Source organism: Mangifera indica, chromosome 12 (genome assembly GCF_011075055.1).
Source record: "Mangifera indica cultivar Alphonso chromosome 12, CATAS_Mindica_2.1, whole genome shotgun sequence".
NCBI classification, from domain to species: Eukaryota; Viridiplantae; Streptophyta; class Magnoliopsida; order Sapindales; family Anacardiaceae; genus Mangifera; species Mangifera indica.
Genome location: NC_058148.1, coordinates 11405281 through 11424946, shown reverse-complemented (window position 1 = coordinate 11424946; position 19666 = coordinate 11405281). Strand labels below are relative to the sequence as shown.

At 33.7% G+C, this 19666-nt stretch overlaps 3 protein-coding genes across 6 annotated transcripts; 1 reads left to right on the top strand and 2 right to left on the bottom strand.

Moving 5' to 3' along the window:
• Positions 1 to 877: 877 nt before the first annotated feature.
• On the bottom strand, positions 878 to 5535 carry LOC123192348 (type I inositol polyphosphate 5-phosphatase 10). Of its 3 annotated transcripts, XM_044604868.1 has the most exons (11): positions 5409 to 5535; positions 4993 to 5046; positions 4783 to 4867; positions 4072 to 4150; positions 3857 to 3961; positions 2886 to 3414; positions 2496 to 2689; positions 2275 to 2383; positions 1936 to 2084; positions 1642 to 1858; positions 878 to 1468 (listed from the first exon to the last, which is right to left on the bottom strand). In XM_044604868.1, the coding sequence occupies exons 2-10, from the start codon at positions 5014 to 5016 to the stop codon at positions 1657 to 1659; spliced, it is 1476 nt and encodes a 491-aa protein (XP_044460803.1). In that variant the 5' UTR covers positions 5017 to 5046; positions 5409 to 5535; the 3' UTR covers positions 878 to 1468; positions 1642 to 1656. The 3 variants fall into 3 exon arrangements, with proteins under 3 accessions (XP_044460803.1, XP_044460802.1, XP_044460804.1); XM_044604867.1 differs by having other exon boundaries at positions 4993 to 5535; XM_044604869.1 differs by lacking the exons at positions 4783 to 4867; positions 4993 to 5046; positions 5409 to 5535 and adding an exon at positions 4314 to 4405.
• Positions 5536 to 8289: 2754 nt separating this feature from the next.
• LOC123192346 (SUN domain-containing protein 1-like) lies at positions 8290 to 12638 on the bottom strand. Its single transcript, XM_044604865.1, has 2 exons — positions 11378 to 12638; positions 8290 to 8780 (listed from the first exon to the last, which is right to left on the bottom strand). The coding sequence occupies exons 1-2, from the start codon at positions 12440 to 12442 to the stop codon at positions 8481 to 8483; spliced, it is 1365 nt and encodes a 454-aa protein (XP_044460800.1). The 5' UTR covers positions 12443 to 12638; the 3' UTR covers positions 8290 to 8480.
• Positions 12639 to 14655: 2017 nt separating this feature from the next.
• On the top strand, positions 14656 to 19582 carry LOC123193140 (ABSCISIC ACID-INSENSITIVE 5-like protein 2). 2 transcript variants are annotated; one of them, XM_044605932.1, is made up of 5 exons: positions 14656 to 14811; positions 15337 to 15384; positions 15730 to 16663; positions 16759 to 16830; positions 19194 to 19582. In XM_044605932.1, exons 3-5 carry the CDS (start codon positions 15860 to 15862, stop codon positions 19272 to 19274), a joined length of 957 nt encoding a protein of 318 aa, XP_044461867.1. In that variant the 5' UTR covers positions 14656 to 14811; positions 15337 to 15384; positions 15730 to 15859; the 3' UTR covers positions 19275 to 19582. The 2 variants fall into 2 exon arrangements, with proteins under 2 accessions (XP_044461867.1, XP_044461866.1); XM_044605931.1 differs by having other exon boundaries at positions 14657 to 14811; positions 15669 to 16663.
• The last annotated feature ends 84 nt before the right edge of the window (positions 19583 to 19666 follow it).

Here is a 19666-nt window from a genome sequence, read left to right as displayed (position 1 = left end):
ATGGGTAGATATTCAGATTTTTGAAACTTAGTGGATAAAAGTTGGAGTTGGACTAAACCTTGGGTGGGAATAAGCTTTTTGGCCAAAAAAATATTTGCGAGGGTTGAATAATATTTTATTAAATGTTGGTCATGGCTGTGAAGCCCATCTCTTCTTTCTTCATTAATTCCACCCACATGCACATTAATGGGCATCCCCAAACTGTGCAATCAAGACTCCTTGAAGCTCTCTGCACATTGCCAAACTAAGCAAGCAAGATTTATTGACGTTCTGCACTTGAAGATTGTGATGTAGGTTTCACTTTTAGCTTAGATTGACTCAAAGAAAGATGGTTTCTAGCTTAATTCTCAAACAACACATTTGGCAAACAAAAATTAAATTTAGAAAGTAAAAGAGGATATCAAATTTTTTACATAGTTAAGCTAAGATTTCTCTTAACCTATATCTATGACATCAAGTTTAGCTCATCAAATCACTAAGCAAATACAAAACTGATACGTATATATATGTCTAGGAAAATCATCAATACCCACTTACATATACCTTTTTTCCTCCAATGCTTTCAGTTTGCATTTGATCCATGAGATCCTTATGAAGTAAGTCCAACACAATAGTAAGTTGTTAAATGAGTTGGGGGTTTGTGAGAATTTCTGGTTTGCTTACCTTGTTGACATGAACCGTATACTTTGCCCATGTTTAACTCAAGCTAAGGTTGCCCTCTCACAACAACCTTCTTTACAAGTTTGCCAAGATCTCTGTAGTTCATGTAACTAAGCTTGTAATGTCATATTTCTACACAATCAACCTTAGGACTATGACATGAAAGATGGATTAGTTAGTAAATAACAGTTATCACTTGACCTATTTCCCGGTAGAATACACATGCCTTAATCATTCATAATTTTGCAATTGATTTTTGAAAACTAAATAACATGATTCTTATCACAAATTTGACTAATGCTAATGATAATAGCCTTTACACCATTAACTTACTAGACTAAACCCATTATCTTATAAATCCTAACAGTTCATCAATGTCTCACTAGTGACAGGGTGAGCTATGTTATTTCTAAAACCTTGGCGGTATACTCAGAAATTCACTTGAGCCAGCATTTCATAACTTGCAACAAAATTTGATTTTCTTCATCTCATCTCTGCCAATGCACAAAACTGTTCTATATTCACTAGATTTATCTTTCCGTCTAGCATTCAAAAACAATTTCTTTACACAAGTTTGGAAACATTTTTCTTCGCTATCTACCAATCCGGTTATGCACAAATTGTATGTGCTAGTCAGTAAGTCATCGATACTTCGACAAATTTTGTCATCTTCACCTAATATTCAATGTTCATGTGCCTTGACTGTAGTAGTTTTTCTTCTTACACCTTATACAGTCGCAGAATGGCCTGTACAGATTGCTCACTGACACTTCCAATCTCGTAAGGGCTATGCTTGCGATATTAGTACCTGATGATACGCAGAAAGAATCAGACAACAAATGAAATATCAAAATTGAAAATTCAATTAGGAAAATGCTCTAAATCTTATCAATATAAAAAACTAGATTTCATTGCAAGCAACAGGATTCGAAACACCGAGACAATTTGGTGAATCCCTTAGAGCTCTCCAGATCAACTCACATGTTATTGCTGCAATCATTTTCTGGTAAACGGTAAAAGCTCCTCAACTCCAACTTTCATGTTACTGCCAGATAATTTCCTTCTTAATCCTCCCTCAACCACCTCAACATCTACCAAAAACATCGCACATACAGGTCGGTGGTCAGAAAAACGGGACTCCCCACGTATGTAAGAAAGCTGCTGAATTCCATTTCCATGCCAGAGTATTCTATCACACCTGAAATCCTTAACTGTTAAAAATAAATTGTAGCTAGTGTAGTTGAGCCTTACAGACAGGTTTATTTTTAAACATACCAAGCTGGAGTTCTCCGTTTGTTTTTGGTTTCTATAGTCTCTCCAGCATACACATCTGAATTATACGAATATTTGTATGTAGGAGCAAAGTAAATTTTTCCCTCTTTCCATCCCCTGAAGACTCGCCCAGCATCCTTTTCAATCTTGAGCTATTGAACAAGAAGCAGAAAACTCCAAGTGAGTATACAGGAAAAAAATTAAATCCTCTATAACACAAAAGATGCTGCTTCGGAATCAATAAACTCTGTTATCAATTTCTATGATAGTTTCTATAACAGATGAATGAGCTACTCTTATTTCAAACACTACCCAAGAACGAACTGTACTAAAAGAAACTACCTGATCTTTGTCTAGTAGTGTATCCCAGTCATTCTGCTCCAGGAGCTTTCGAGTGTCAGAGTAACTCAATGCTATCCGATAGTTCAAATCCCCAAACCATATAACCCGACTAGGTCCATTAACAAGTAAAACAATTCAGTGAAACAGATAAAATAAAATTGGTAAAAAGGAATTTATAGAAACTTTAGAATTATTTGTTAGATAAATTGAGAGATGCTTACTCATGGTCCAGAATTTTCTCAGGCACCCTACTGCTAGGAGTTCTGCAAATCTTTGGGAATTGTGTGTTTCTAATGATTTCAGTGACATCTGAATTTCTCCGAAGTTCATCACCCTCTTTTTCTCCGGATGCTAAATGACTGCATATCAAACAAAAATTTGTCTGATGAAAAGACATGCTGACAGAAATACACCCCTGCAACCAAAAGAACCAACAATGTAATGCTTCAGTTGACATGCTATGTAACATGCTTTTTTCTGGTTTCAGTTTCTAACATGATTTTATTCATCTACCTAAAATGTGAAAGCCATACTTGTGTATGCTTATTAAGTAACCGGGGAAAAGAAACACTAGAAAAATATATGACTATGTTCAGGAAATTTCGAACTACCTTGTTCCCAAGGCAGCCCATGATTCCACGACTAATACAGGAGATCCTCAAGTGACCTACATATGGCACAAGTTCCTTTCTCATCCAAACAGTGACAAATATTCCCACCATTTGCTTGCTTGCTACAAGGCCATATTTCATTTGACTGGTACGGATGGTCATATCAGCCATGTCAAAGTTACCAGGCAGATCTTCATCATCTTCTGATGAATAATCATCTTCACTAACATTTGATTGCTGGCATCCAAAACAGAATTCCTTACAGTTCTTCTTTTCCAGCTCAGGTGTGCAGTTGCAAGTCTTCAGCCTCCTTTTACTCTCTGTCCTGAAAGTCTTACTGACCTTTTTAAGAGAAGGTTTCTGGAAGAAGAGCGAGCTGCTGAAAGAGGGGGCAGATTTCAGTCCTCTAGAAGCCACACTATGTGACTTGTTCAGCGACTGATTAATCAGAGTCAGCCATTTTGCAGCTGGTTCATTATCTTCTATAACTAGCACATTACCAGCATTTAATGGGACAATTTCCTGAAAACTAATAAATTGACATAACAGTTAAAATAAGCAATAAATTTGCACACCTCTCTAAATTAACTAAACAAAAAGAGAAAAACTTGAATCTGTCTTTTATACTCTTTTTCATAGTATTCTAGTATTTAACGAAGACCGTATGTAGTAAGAGCCATGTTAGAATCATGGTTGGGACTGGAACCACAATTGCCATAAATTGACTATATTAAGCACCTCATTTAATAAATCTTCTTCCTTGGTTCAGAAAAAAATACAAACACAGGAAAAGAACAATAGGAAGCATTTAAACTAGGAAGTCGGCTTCAGTAGAAACTTTTGAAGGACTTGTTTTGTATTCAAATATAATTTTGTCAGAGTGACGAAGAAATTATCAGGAGTTGAGAAAAAAGTAACATCTCATTTAGAATAAATATGAAAAAATGAAAAAGAAAGGAGAAAGAGAGTACCCTAAAACATATATATCTGACTGATTGTTAACTTGAAGAAAATTGTCCAGATTGAGGCTGCTATGAGGAGATTTCCCTCCAACATTCCACGTTGCAACAAAAACCCTTAAACAAACAAAAAAAGAAATTCAAAACCTAAACTTAAGTAGAAAAAACTATCGTGATAACAATCATTGAATGGCCCTAAGTGACAGATGAATAAAATTTTTCAGTACCGGAAGGACTGGACACTGTGATTTGGCATTGGTACACTGCTGAAGAACAGAGACTCAAGTGCTGAATCAGAAGGTGCTTCTGCAAGTATAAACAAGAAAACAAAATGGATATAATCAAAAACAAGAAAAAGAAATCAAAGGCAGTAAAACAGAAAAAAAAAAAGTTTGATGTGTCTTAATTTAAACATTTAGTTGCCACTATAACATGAATTTATAAGCATGGACCAAGGGAAGAATAACACCTAAACTGGGTTAGATAGATAGAAAGAAACATAAAGTTATACAATCTTGCTTCCTTCCTTAGGACTAGATAGAAGTTTAAACTCTGGAATATATGCCCAGAATAACATCAAATTGCAACCCCTATTCTTTGCCGTTACCTGTCACTTCTTTTATCCCTAACCAAGCATTATCAATTTATTATCTTTGAATTTCATTTACCAAAGAGGTAAACCAAAAAAAAAAAAAAAAGAAAGAAAAAAGAGGAGACAAAATTGTTCCATGATTCAGCAAGCAATACAAATCTTCAACTTCACAACAAAATGAAAAGCAATAAATAAACACACACACACACACACACGTGTGAATCTACTTTAAACATTATAAAGTGGCAACACAGCACATTCCCTTACTGTATCTAAACATAAAGTTTCCGAAATAAAAAATACTGACCAACAATCTCTTAGAACACAGCATCTAAACATGACTCACCAGAGATATCAAACGTTTCTTCATCCATTTTCTTTTCGATTGGACCATTCCTGTCTTTTGTCAAGAATATTTTTTGAAAGAATGACTGAAACCATAAGGGGGAAAACATTCACAAATGAGAATCAAAATGCCATACAGTACACAACCAAAACAATTAAATTAGAGAAAATACATACACATATAACACAAGAAAGTAATGAAATTAATTACCTTCTTATTGGTTTCTTGATTCATGTTTGGTGAGATCAGAGTAATATTATCAATCTTCCCATTACAGAAACCAGACAACGTTCATCAATAACATTAAAAAGAAACAAACCAATCGATAGATAAGGCAGAATAAATGAATGGCAATAAAAGAAAGTAACGATATTGAAGAAGATACCGAAAGGAGAATAAAAATTAAAGCAGAGAATATGAAGAGAAGATCTGAAGCATAAATATGGGCGGCACAGCATGAGAGAGAATTGACAGCCCATATGGGTTTTGTTATAAAAAGGTCAACTTTTGAACCAAAATCAACGATTTCTGTACAAGTTTTTACTATGATTATCAAGCATAAACAAAACCAAACAATTAATGGAAACAACAACAAGAACAAGAACAAAAGCAAAATATAAATAAACCTTAAAGAAAGAATGAATATTGATGTTCTATTACTGGTCTGGTCTCAATCAAACTCCAGTTTCCAAGAACTCAACTGCAATACCATTGGAGTTACCAAAACCTGTCTCTGTTCTATGTACAGTGAATTATTGGAAGTTAATTTATTCATCCTATTCTATTTTTAAAAATTTACAAATTAGATTTATTATAATTCAGGAAAGAATCCAAATTCATCCAATATGATAGTGAGGCCAAAAAACAAGAATATTCTCCGGGTATATAAATACAATGAACAAAATTACTTGTATTTAATATAAATTTGGGGTTTTTCTTAACTATTGTCGTCCGTTTGAATACTCAATATATGAATAAATATATACATATTTATATATTTAAATTAAATATATATAGTATTATTCATATTAAATTTATTAAGAAAATTTATTAATTTATTTTATAAAATTGTTCAAAAAAAACTGAAATTAAATAACATTTTGTTGTGAAATTTTATTACATATTTTGTATCCCAAATTTATATTAATTTCAATTAAAAATAATAAAAAAAATTTCTTACAAATTTAGATAGAGATGTAGAGTTCGAAATTTTGATCCGAATTTAAGATCTCTAACTCTAACAAGAAAGGATTTTTTAATAGAAATAAAGAATGAGACAAGGATATAGTTGAAAAATATCCCCATAATAAGAGATAGAAATATATGTATTCCTTTATTGCCCTACCCCATCTCAACCTCGTCCTTGTCTCCTCTTTTTTATATTAATATATTTACTTAAAATATTAATATTTTATATAATTTTATATTATTATAATTTTTTAAAAATTTTTTTATATTTTTTTATTGTTTATATTATTATTTGTGGCATTTGAAATAATGAGTTGATTTTAGTTTTAGTTAATTTTTTTGTTTAATATATTTATATTGTGTTTAAATAATATATGAAAGAGATTTTTTTGCGCAAGTACAATAATGGGGAGGGATTTTTTCCCAATGGTAGGAGACGGAGAAAGATTTATTCCCATTAGTAAGGGTTAGAGAATCCTTATTATCCCCATAACCAGAACGGGCTGAGGATAGAGATTAATATTCCCTGTGGCGATAGGGACGAGGAATAGGGTTTTCGACCTCATCCTTTCTCATTGTCATCCCTATAGAGTTGTTAATGACATTTATCGTATGTTTTGGGAAAACTTTAATATTTACAAATATTATGGGTTTTCAGTGAACACTTTTAGGAGGTTCTCATAAATTTGAAAAAAAAAATTGAGTTGTTTTTGACATTTTAATATGTCTTTAGGTAGTTTTAAAAAAGACCATTACATCTCACAAGAATTGAACAAATTGTAATAAATTATGAGTTTAAATATTATAGTATAAACTATTGAGGTTATAATTATATTTTTAAAAGATATAAAACAAATATAATAATTTTTAAAATAAGATATAAAAAGTATACATTTAATTTTGATAAGTTTTTAAAATGATAGTTATACATCATAATATTGTTTACACCTTGGTTTGATACATATATTATTTTAATATTTTAAATCTTAAAGATAAAAGACAATTAACTGTATTTTTATTACAATATTTAGATAAAAAACATAAATGTTTTTCATTATCAAAATTAATAGTTAATTTTAATAGCGAAACCTAACGTTAGAAATAGTCATTTCTATTGTGGGAAATTGGGGGGAAAAAGGGATAGAATTTTAATATTAAAAAAAAATATGAGAAGAAGAAATGGAAGGCAAGGAAGCAGTCAAAATTAAAAGTGGGGATGGAATCTAAAATGTCGTTTCAAAGCACTTGGGTTCTTGAATTTGTACTGTATGGGGAATGGAGCCATGGTGAGTTTTGGTTTTCAAAAGCGTTTTTAGCAAGTAATAGTGAGAAAGTGGACCCCCACGTCCACGTGTGTGCGGCCTCCGATTTGATCAGGAAACTTTCCTGAGTTAATGCTTGCGGTGGTGAGGAAGAAGAAGAAGAAGAGGGAGACAAACATTTTGTAATTGAAAGCTTTGACAAGTCCCGCACGAATTTAATAGCATTAAAGCAAAAGTGTAACCCCAAAGTGACTGGATTGGCTGTCAAACTCAAAATCTTTCAGAGAGACTTTCGCCAAAAGCAAAGCCGGAACAAATCCAACCACTTGTAAATCTAATTCCTTCCAAACACTTCCCATTATTAGAACTTTTAAAAGCATCTCTTTCTCTTTAATCCCCACCTACTTTTTTCTTTCTTCCTTATGGGATAAATTTTTCAAGCAAGTCACTAATAGCCGTTAGATCGTAATCAAAGAGATCATAATTATGCAATCTAATGATTAGCATAATTCAAGGGTTTAGGGTTAATGTCTGTCTAAGAGGAATAGACCACATGTTGGTTGGTCCATGCCATGGCATGCTGAAAAGTGGGAAAATTCCATGAATAGTGGAAGACTGAGAGGTTTCAGAGACAGAATGTTTCGGAATTACCCCTTTTGTTCTTCAAACTTCGAAACAAAACCCCACTTCTCAATGTTTTTTTTTTTTTTTTTAATGTCTAAGCCTCTTCCTCTCCTTTCTTATCACTTTTTTGGGCTACATTTTAAGCTGGTGTAGCCCACTAGGAAAATTTTGCTGTACTCCACATTTGTTCCCAACAATCAATCTTGGGTTTCACGCGCCTTTTTTGACCACTTAATTTATCAGAAAGTGTCAGCTAATGCTATTATTATTCAAATATTGAACTCTGTTATCTTCTACTATAGGGTCCAATAAAAATGGATGTCAATCCATTGTCTCTTAAAAACAGATGAACCTCTGTCTCATTGTTAACCATATATACCGTCATTTGAAGTTGAAATAATAGTTTTACTACTCAATCAGAGATTCATATGGATGATATGGTACACAAAACTTTTTTTTTTTTTGACAATACTAACATCAGGACGTACTAGGTATCAAAATACAAGAAACTCTACACCTAATAAGCAGTAAGTTCGAAAAGGATCTAAGCAGAAAATAAAGAAAAAAGAAAAAGTTGATATTACAATTACAAGAGCATGGCATAGGTGGTGGGGACTTATGAAACTACACAGGCAACATGGAGACAGAATCAGGTTCATGACCATGTACCCTTAGCCGATAAATGCAAGTATGAGAAGAGCTTCCATGATTTGACATAAATTCCAGTTTAATAGTGTCAACCACACCAGAGCTTGGTGAGTCCAATACAGTGAAGGTTTGAGTATTACTCTTCTCAAGGTCATAAGTAAACTCTGTCAAAAGAAACATCTTCTCAGCATTGACAGCTAACTCATTATCATGCCCCTGTAGCCATCCAAAAACTCGACAATCCTTGGGAGCACTTGATCTGTCGTAAGCGACACTCTGCTCATATCACAATGACAAAATTCAGTAACATCAATTATTATCAAATGTGCAACGCATAAAGAAGAAGGAAGCAGAACAACAACAACAACAACAACAGAAAGTATAAAATAGTTCACAACAGTCCATGGCAAAGAGAGAAGCATAAATACAGGTCAGGCCAAGTAGAGAAAACAAAAAATTGAAATGCTTTCCCAAGAAAACTAGGTTGTTAACATGTATGTCAAATATATTAGCAGCAACAACTTCAAAACTGACAATAAGAATAAAAGACCAAGAAACTGATACTATTGCGAAACAAGTGCTATTCTCTGAAAATGAACGAAACAACTAGCATTAGCAATCGCTTCTGGCAGAAAGAATCTTGAGATTATGCTAAACTCCTGACTGTAGCATCAATAATTTTCCAGTACATTAAAGATCCGAATTTTACATTGGGTAATTAAGACTCATTCTCGAATTTAAATCAGAGTTACTTTTATCTTTATTTCCAATTTCAACAATTCAATGTTACTTCATCTTCCTGTGACTCCTCAAGTAATAATGCCAACATATTACACATAGCCTGGTATCAATTTCCAACAGGAACTTATTCATAACACAATGGTATCCCCAAAGCTACTCTTGAGAATAAAACCTAAAAATGGAGTCAATCAGTCTAATCCTCTTTGACAAGGCAACTTTTTATATTAAGGCACTTGAATATACAGAGTTTAATTGTTTCGAATAATAAACTACTTTTGTCTCTATAGGAAAGAAGTTGAAGCTGTCTATAATAGCCAACATTTTAACGTGTTTTTATCTTCCCAAAATTGTCATTTGAAGAATTGAAGTAGACCTGAGAATGTTCAAGGAATTTTATTACTTTTAAGGACAAATGTTCAGGTTGAATCAGCATACAAGCATATTTTCCACGGGAATTTGGGTTCGTAAGGCATATGCATGAGGCTATTAAGGTTTTGTGCACTGAGGTTATCCTTTGCATTTGTCACAAGAGAGTACTTGACAGTTTGCCACTAGAGATACCGTAAGACTCAACTGGCTACCTTTAAAGTACCATTTTGAGCATTCAACAAGAAACCTAGAACTTTACTATCCTGAGTTAACCAGCCATAAAGGTGAACTGGCACTAAGAAAACAACAATGTTGCAGAAGTTCATTAAATATAAAATCAAGTCGAACTATTGTATTTTTGAAGGACTATCAAGCATAAAAAAATTCTGAACTAAGCACTAAAAAAGAAGTAAGACTTTGACATAATATTATGAGTTAAGGGAGAACAAGACCTAACTAACAAAGGCATGCAGCCTACCTGTTTATAAAACTTAAACTAAACCTTAATCCTACATTGTCAGCTTGATGACAATTCTTATCTTTTTAGAACTAGAAGAATTAAAAATCAATTATGAGTTACACCAGTGACTTTTTTTTTTATGCACATTAACGAATGCATGAAATGCGAATGATAACCACACCGTAGTAATTGTGTTGTGAACGCATATAAAAAAGTAGTATAATTAATTTCCCAAATATTCTTCACCTCCTCCAAATCAACATAAAATGATACAATGGAAATTATTATTTTATTAACCTCTTAGACATTAAGTCCTAATACTTCTTAGTCATAAATCACATACAATTCAAGCTATAACAAACTTCCACCTATCTATTGCACAACAACCCGTAAAATCAAAGATAATATGCTGTCTTGTATCATTTTTTCATCCACTACTTAATACAGAGATCTTGCTCTAACACATGTAAGCAAACTTTCATCAACCTCAAACAATAAGACATGCAATAACTGAACTAAATTAGCTAGCAGGTAAGAAAATCCAGGCCAGTCAGAAATGAGATAAGACAAAGAAAAGAAGCTTAAAATCAATAACATGACAAAAGAACCACTAAAACTATATTCCAAAATTTTTAGTTGAACTTCATAGCTCAAGCAAACTCCAAGTCCTTCTCAAAAGAAGGCTCATCCCTCTCCCCCACTTCTCTTTGGACTACACCAGGCTTAATATCATTTGAATGTAAAAAATTGGATGGTAACCATATTCTTCAAACATACATAGCCATTATGGCACATTTAAAGTCTTTTTTTCAGGTCTTAACAAATAACCTTCTCCTATGAGATAAGAATAGATTTCACACCTCCCTAAATCATTTCAAGGGACTTCTACACAAGGGTAATTGCTCAAATACTAGATACATCATAGGCCCAGATAAATATAATAAAATTATGTGCACACATTTTTTAGTACATAGATGATATGTCATCATATGATTAGATGATTTTGAATTAAAAATAACATAACAACAAATTGCATGATAACACATCATATATTTACCTAATTATATACTTAAAGGGGTGTGCACATAGCATTGGTCATATAAATATTGTGAAAACAAGCTTATTTGCACCTTGTCAATATTTTAAGATAGCGCCTACCGTGAAATATCATTATGGAACTGAGACACAACCATTATGATCACAGGAGAAAACTGACTAGGGCCAAACCAGGAACATGGACATATAATTAATAACTTGATAGCTTTTCCATGCAAAAAGCTACATATTAAAATTAAAAACTCGCCTTATCAACATGTTCCAGTGTGATAGCCTCAGGAATGATAGCCGTTCTCAGCTTAATATGAACAAATCCACTACTCCCTGTCAAAGGGAAACACTGACCTGGCTCCCCGAAACTTGGTTTCAACATCTTATCAGCCTCCCTATGGACACCACTTAGACCACCCATTAAAAACCAATTATTCCCCTTCCCAACCAAATAAGGTTCAGAATGCTTAACAACACTACCCCCACCAGACGCCAATGCAAAGTCCACCCTTCCAAGCCCATCAGCTGCATGCTTATTGATCTCCTTCTCTACAGTCTCCCTTGCATAAGCTCTTATACCATCCAAACTAACATCATTTTCGCTAAATTCACCACTCCTCTTCCCCATCCCTTCAACAAAACTATTAAACTCCTCTTTCGAAAACCAATCAAAAGCTTTCAATTCACTCAATGTCCTCTCCAACCCCTCGCTTTTCTCTTCCAGTTTCTTCACCTCACGCGCCAAGATTACAATTTTATCCTCAATACTCTTAGTAACGTCAGTTCTCAGCCCTCCAATCTCACTGTCAATCTTTCTGTCAACGTCCTCAATTTGAACCTGCATCAATTTCGTAGTACTCTTCACAAAATCCTCAACATCTCCAATTCGTTTCTCAAATTCCGAAAACCCTAATTGAGTCTGATCCCCATTTTTCACAATTAACTTTCTAACAAACTGAGCCAGCCCTAACAAAACCAACAAAAGTATAACATTCTTAGTAAAAATACTAACTACTGTCAACCACCTCGGCTTCTCCTGCTTCGCCACTGCCTTCCGCGTCCGGCGAGGTGACACAGTAGAATGCGCATTGGCGCTCTTCTTCAGTTGAATCAAATCTCTCTCCACAACCGCTTCGGCACGAATCGAATGGTGGCTCAGATCTCTGCTAGTCGCAGCCGCAGCAACTCTATCATCTCCACCGTTGACTTGGGGTTCGGCTTGAACCAATTCAATGTTACTTAATTTTTTCTCGTTGACCATCAACGGCCTCCGGCGGGCCGCCGCCGAGTTGGTCGTGATGGAGACGGCTGAAGCGGACATTATTACAGCTCTGTGAAGAGAATAATTTGGAAATTGAAAACCCAAAATTCTCACTTCCAGGGAAATGAGAATGAGTTTTGTATAACTGTCGGGAATATTAAAAATGTTCAAACGAGGAAGAGAGATGTTAAAAGAGGAATAAACCGACGTTGCGACGCGACTTTTTGAGATGGAGAGCGCCTCTGCGATTTCAAAATTGAAATTGGATCTCTTTTATCCTCTTCTCTCGAAAGATTTGGTTTTGGATTCTATTGGGGCCTAAGATCTAATCAATGATGGGCCTTGAACTGCCTCCAATTTAAGTTAATGGGCTCAGTTGGACGTGTGTTCTTTCTATGAATTTGCCTATGGATATGAACAGAGTTGGTCTCTCTCAGCAGTGCAGCCGATCCCCCTGACCATCAATGAGATAAAAACATGAATGGTAATTAAGTTTATCAATAAAATTATGTATATATATTTTTAAATAAATAATTAAATATATTAATAATATATTATTATATAATTAAATTATTTTATATTAAAACATATATATATATATATATATATTACCAAATTGTTGGCCTCCTCCTAGAATTTGGATGCCGCTTGCTGGCTTTGCCTTGTCGGTCAACCTCTGTTGACCAAAACCCCACCATCCTTCATGTGTTTCCCCGTTAATTTACGTTTTGTTCTGCTCCTACCATTAATAATTATGATTACTATCGAATAAACCCCTATAGTAATTACATTTTAATTAAATTTCCTAAAATATTTTAATCAAAGTTTGTATTAAAAAAAAAAAAAGAAATTAATAAGACAAAGTGGGATAAAAGTACCTTCCAGAATGAACAAAAGTGCCTTTAGCAATGGTTTCGGTCCACTCAGACAGATCGCTTTCTCCACTCCGCCTGCTTCCTCCTACATAACATTATTAATTATTTTATGGCACGATCATTTTCATCGCTAAGCTTTTAAAAAAGTTTCCTTTGATCCACTAAGTTCTGAAAAAGTCATTACACATCTACTAATACTTTGAAACCAGGATATCTATTGTATTCCTGAATAAATATGAAATTAAAACTTTAAAACTTTAGAGATTTACATAATAAAATTATAATGAATAGAATTCATAAACAATTAAAAACATTCAAAAAAGAAAAATAAAAATTCTCAAATAAAAATTTATTTTTAATTTTGTTATTCTCCTTTGATTTTTAGTAAAATTTAATTTATAATTCTTATAAGTTAAAATGCTTTTTCTTTTTTCTTTTTTATTCTTTATTAGTTAAAAATAACTACTATATCTTTATAATGCTTTTTTTAATTGTAGGATCAAATTGATATTTCCTCCAAATCTCGGGATGGAAAATCACCAACTCATTAATTAATTTATCTCTATATCACAGAAAAACCCCACCGTGCCTGGTCCACATTGTGGATGGCAAAACACCTCCCCATGTAATTAAAGATAACCAAAAATCTCTTTCATTTGAGTCACGTATAATAAAAAAACTTTCATTTTTAACCCTAAACATTATGTGTGATTCACATGGTGACTATGAATTACCTTAAATCTATCATTTTCAAATTTGATTTTAAAACTAATCGATTCCTCATATATTTTAACACAAATTCATTAACAAATTTATTTAAAATCGTAAAAGATTCAAACTATTTCATAAAAAATCTAAACCGATAAAGTGAAGCTCTAACTAAAATACCTTAAATTTTTATTAAAATACTTAAATCTCGATATTATAAACTATTAAATATGATAAAAAACAATTTGCTAACATTTTTTTTTGTCAAAAGTTGAACAAAATTGTTGAATTTGTGATAGGTGAACATTGCATGTGTGGTGAGTTTCCCACATATGGGATGAAAATGTAAGTTTCAAAAGTTAGAAATGAATTTAAAACTTGTGTACACGTACAATATTAAAAATAATCGATCTATTATGATTAACTTCATTAAATTTATTATTTAATTACCTAATTTTGTTTTATTTTATTCTTTCATAAAGGGTTAGTTTAATATCATTAAATTTTTTAAAAAAGTAAAATTTTATAGAACAAACAAATAAATGGTAGGCCGGACATCTCATGAAACAATTAAATGAGAATGGCCTCACCATATAAAGTTTCAACTTTTATTTATTAATTTTATTTTTTAAAGATGAAAACAAAATGGACCAATTAAAACACTCTGTTTTAATCTTATTAAAAAGTGTAAATATTTAGCATACGGTTTTCGTAGTTGTTCTTCTTCAAATGCCCGAACGAAGGAAAAAAAAAAATCAATACAAAGTGCTAATGATTTCATCTCAATACATTATTTGAACCCATTCAACCCCAAATCTCTTCAGTTTCACTCTCTTAACTCACAAAGTAAGCTTTTTTTATTTTTTCCTTTCATTTTTTAAAATTTTCAACGTTTTTTCATTTTTGTGAACTCACTCTTTCTTCAAAATTTTCATTTTTTTCTTGGTACTCAATTTTATATGTGGGATTTTTTAAAATTTTATTTAAGGAGTTTGATCCGATGTGGTTTTCGACTTTCATTTCATTTGGATTGTTGTATCCTAGTTTTTTTTCTTAGCTTGTATGTTGATTTTTTTGGCCTTGATTTGGTTCATGAAATTTCTTTAATTTATTTTTTGATCTTGGATTATGGTAATGCTGTGTTTGTGGGGTGTTTTTGCATCTGGGTTTTGAGTTTCAAAGCTTTTGATCAATGGGTTTGTTCTCGTGCCATTTGGTTTTGCATGCAAGGGATTTTACTTATCTGACTTTTCTTTGCACCTTTTTTTCGCTTCTAATTATCTTAGATTCTGTGCTGGTAAAGTTTTATTCTTTGTAGGATCTAGTTTTTATTTAAAGCTGGGTGTGATTTGTTTATTTGGTTGCATGCAGAGAGGTTGATGGTTTCTGACATTAAGTTTGTTTGAAGACCGGGTTGAGGTACATCTTCTTGACCTTCTAAGAGAGTTTTGTCACTCTCCTCGGTTACATTTAAAGGATTTTCAGCCGTATTTAATGGTTTTTTTAATTCGTTGTTTTATTAATCTGTGTAATCATTTCTTCAAGTCGTTTGTTTGAATTATGGGTTTAGGGTTTGAAGCAATTTGATTGATAGATGATTAATCTGTACCTTTGCATGTACATGAAACCTCTGTTTAAATGAAAATTTGATGGATGGTTCTTCCTCTTAATATGAAATTCTCAATTGAATAAATATATTTCAGATTAGCTGAAGTGAGATGGTCAGAATGGATTAGTGGCCTAACCTTGAAGTGGTCATTTCAGGAGCTCGTTTTGGGGCTGTGTTTTAGGTTCCTATTCAGGTCATGTTCGTGCCAACTTTTGGCCTATTGTTATCATTTTTGGGGTTGGAGTTTGAGAACTTGGAATGACTGTTTTCAGTGAAGTTTGTTGAATGGGGATTCAGACAATGGGTTCACAAGGTGATGGTAGTAGTACTGGTAAACAGTTTCAACCGTTGGTGAGACAGAATTCAATGTACAGTCTCACACTTGATGAGGTTCAAAATCAATTGGGTGACTTGGGAAAACCACTCACAAGTATGAACATAGATGAGCTTCTGAAGAATGTTTGGACAGTTGAGGCTAACCAGTCTATGAGTATGGAAATGGAGAGCACTGCATTGGCCAATCAGACTGCTCTGCAGCATCAGGCGAGTCTCTCGTTAACGGGTGCTCTTAGTAAGAAGACAGTTGATGAGGTTTGGAGAGATATTCAGGAAAACAAAAATAGTGGGGAAAGGAAGTCCAGGGAACGACAGCCTACTCTAGGAGAGATGACTTTAGAGGATTTCTTGGTGAAAGCAGGGGTTGTAGCTGAGCCATCTATGGACAAAAAAATTGGTGGTCCTGTTGTTGGTATGGATCAAAATTTAACACCACAGTTTCCACAAGGTCAATGGATGCATTACCCACATCCACAATATCAGCAGTCACAACAAAGTATGATGGGAGTTTACATGCCAGGCCAGCCAATTCCACAGCCACTGCACATGGGGACAGGTGCTATAATGGATGTTTCATACACAGATAACCAGGTGGCCTTAACTTCACCTTCAATAGGAACACTATCGGATACACAGACTCTTGGAAGGAAAAGGGGCACCCCTGAAGAAATATTGGAGAAGACTGTTGAGAGGAGGCAAAAGAGGATGATAAAGAACCGGGAGTCTGCTGCTCGTTCACGAGCAAGAAAGCAGGTTGACTTTCAGTTCTTGTTTTTAAAAAATAATAACGATGTTTAGTTTTGCCATTTCATCCTGTTTTCCTTTGACCACAAAGTTACTTTGGACAGGCTTACACAAGTGAGCTGGAGAACAAAGTTTCCCGTTTGGAACAGGAAAACGAAAGGCTAAGGAAACGGAAGGTTTGACTTGTCTATTATGATACACTTGTCTTTTTATTTGATTCTATTTTTATAAAACTCCTTGCGGTCTCCAAAGCAATTCAGCCACATGCTTTCTCCCTTTCCCCCTCAAAGTTGATGAAAATAATTTTGCATAGATAGTGTGGTTCCAGTTTTCATATATTCTCCTTTATTTATCCATTATTTTGTCGAAGTTTGGATCATGTATGCATTATTTTTTCTGCATTTCTGAAGATTGCCTATTTCTTGTATCTGTTGGCAATGAAAGTAGAAAATGAAATTTATTTAAAAAAGATTCTTTACAGAAGCCCTAAGGATTTTCTTCCTGCCTAGTGGATAGGGGAAGGTACAAAGGGAATGGCCTGCCTGTGGCTTTTTATACTATTTTAATAAGTTCAATTGCCTATGATTATATTGTACTTCTGTGATGGAGGAGAAATTGTATCATTTCTATTAGTTATAGTTTCATTTACATTCTTGATCAGTAGCCTTCCCAACTTCTCTGTGCATTAGATTTAAAATGCATTACTCTTAAACACTGATGAGTTCACAATGATCAACATTTGTATCTCTCAATGGCTTTTTTCCTTGATGCCCCAGTGAGATGAAAAAAAATCTTTTATAGTATTTTTTCAGTGTCCCTGAAAAAGAAAAGGGTTATTTCAATGATTCCAGTTTGCAGTTTTGAGAGGTGTTGGGATTTTTAATTTTTCATTGTTCCCTTTTTTGAGAAAGGGAAAAGGAATTTGGTGATCATGGCTCAGGGAATAAGTATGGTATTTGTGGAAGAAGTCCTTGATATGCATATTTGTTTCATATTTCACCATAGTATATATAGAATCTATGTGTTTAAGGACTGTAACAATCATTTTGCAAGTTTTTGGACTATTTGTGAAGCTTGCTTTGGCCTGTTTGTCCCTGAAGAATATTAGTTAGACATGGTTTTTGCTAGTTGTGGTTCATAGAGAGGCTTTAGCTGTCTTTGTACAGTGTGGTTTCTTCCTCTACTTGGGGATGCTGATCTTCAAAGTGGTCTCTGGTCCATATCTATAACTTCTTCACTGTTCAATCTTATAGAAGAAAATGGCAAAAACAATCATCTGCTGTAATTTTTTTTTTTTTTGGATGGGCGAGACAAGCTGAAGACGGTAAGTGCTTCTGAAAACTTCAAGGAATGTAAGGATGTGGTGGCGAACTCCTACTGTTTCAAACTGCTGCATTACATACAATTTCATTTGTAATTTTTTGTTTTCAATTTTTGTCCCTGAAAGGCTGATATGGGTTATGGCTCCACTGAGTTGAGTTTAGTCAGTTGTCAGCTCTTGATGATGTTTTGGAAACAGTGTCTTAGTTCAATTGGAGATTCTTCGTAGTCTTTGGCGAAATCCCCCTAGTGGATTGTTGCCATTGGTCCTACACTAGTAGTTCTTATGTTAACTCACCCTAACATCAGTGTCTGTTACATATGAGATAACGTAGTATTATCTAATTTCCATTCCACCACCCCAGCTCAGAGAAGAGTGTGTCTGCCTCAGTTAATAAATGGAGCAATAATACTGTTTAGGGTGATGCTGCTATAGTTAAGAGGCTGGAATTATTTTTCCAAAGTTTAAGTTAATATACTTCTTGTGAAGAAAGTACGAAGTTTTTCTGTTATATGCCTACTAAAGAATAAGAATTCTTTCTGTTCAACTATATTACACTTCTTGTGACATCTCAATTTTGAAGTGTTTCCCATTCAAATGCCAACTTTAATTGCAAATTTATGGGTCCTAGAGTTCCTGGTGGAGATTGTTCTTGTGTTCCTTCACCTGATATTCTTTAAGACTTCTATCATCTGTTTCAAGTGTCTGTTGCATAGTACTTAATTCTCTTGAACTTCTTCTCGTCTCTTCTGACAGAATTTTGTTATTGTTCAAATAAAATATTCTCAATATCAAAAGTGGTCCCCAATACAAAAGGATGGGTTTAGCTTTATCTTCTTTTGATTATGATGCATGATGGAGTTAATCAACAGTTAGTTTTGTTTCTTTTGTGCTTAGGACCTTTGGTTTTCAGTCGTGGTCAATGGTTATAATTACATTTGGGGTCCCCTATTTTAGAGCTCCAAAGATAGGTTGTGGATTCCTCAGTATGAAAAGGAAAATTAAATTGCATTTGTCTAATACTGTTATCTTACATGTTCATCATTGTTATGATAAAAAATTATCATTCTGTATAATGTGGGGTTGAGATAGAAAGCTTTTTGATGCATGAAACATGATTGAATCTTTTGACAATGAACATAATGAAGGTGTTCAACACTCATCTGAATATTCCAAATAGTTTTCCCTGTTGTTGATGCAATTGTTCTTAACTTGCAGGAGCTTGAGAAGCTGTTGCCGTCTGCTCCGCCACCTGAGCCGAAGTATCAGCTTCGTAGAACAACATCAGCCCCATTCTGACATCTTTTGCTCTGTGGGATAGTTTTGTAGATATGATGCCTCTTGGGTTGTCTTCTTTAATTAAAGCCACGCGAGTTCTGTGTCTGGATGTTGTAAAGCAGCAATCCTTTGCTTCTGGCATTGATGGTTTTCTTCTCCATCAGGTTTTACTTGTGATAGATCATCTGTAATATCAGATGCATTATAATTTTCATGGTACAGTACACTGTATTTATCACCATTGAGTCGCATTAGATTTGTTATAAAAAAAATGTAGTCAAAGTTCGTACAAATGTTCAGTATATATTTCTGAGTTAGCTTGATGATCCCATGGCTTACTTTACCTTTTTAAGTTTTTATCTAAGTGAATTTATACTTTTTGAAAACTGTAATAGTAGAGTTGTAACATTGAA

Excerpts from the sequence above, each read along its gene's own strand:
- LOC123192348 (XM_044604867.1), bottom strand. The coding sequence starts at position 5,016 with ATGAATCAAGAAACCAATAAGAAG. Across the intron at positions 4,151-4,782 it reads AGAAACGTTTGATATCTCTG|AAGCACCTTCTGATTCAGCA; the intron begins GTGAGTCATGTT and ends TTATACTTGCAG. Across the intron at positions 2,384-2,495 it reads GAGAAAATTCTGGACCATGA|TCGGGTTATATGGTTTGGGG; the intron begins GTAAGCATCTCT and ends TAATGGACCTAG.
- LOC123192346 (XM_044604865.1), bottom strand. The coding sequence starts at position 12,442 with ATGTCCGCTTCAGCCGTCTCCATCACGACCAACTCGGCGGCGGCCCGC. Across the intron at positions 8,781-11,377 it reads CACTGGAACATGTTGATAAG|AGTGTCGCTTACGACAGATC; the intron begins GCGAGTTTTTAA and ends TGATATGAGCAG.
- LOC123193140 (XM_044605932.1), top strand. The coding sequence starts at position 15,860 with ATGGGGATTCAGACAATGGGTTCACAAGGTGATGGTAGTAGTACTGGT. Across the intron at positions 16,664-16,758 it reads GTTCACGAGCAAGAAAGCAG|GCTTACACAAGTGAGCTGGA; the intron begins GTTGACTTTCAG and ends TACTTTGGACAG. Across the intron at positions 16,831-19,193 it reads AAAGGCTAAGGAAACGGAAG|GAGCTTGAGAAGCTGTTGCC; the intron begins GTTTGACTTGTC and ends CTTAACTTGCAG.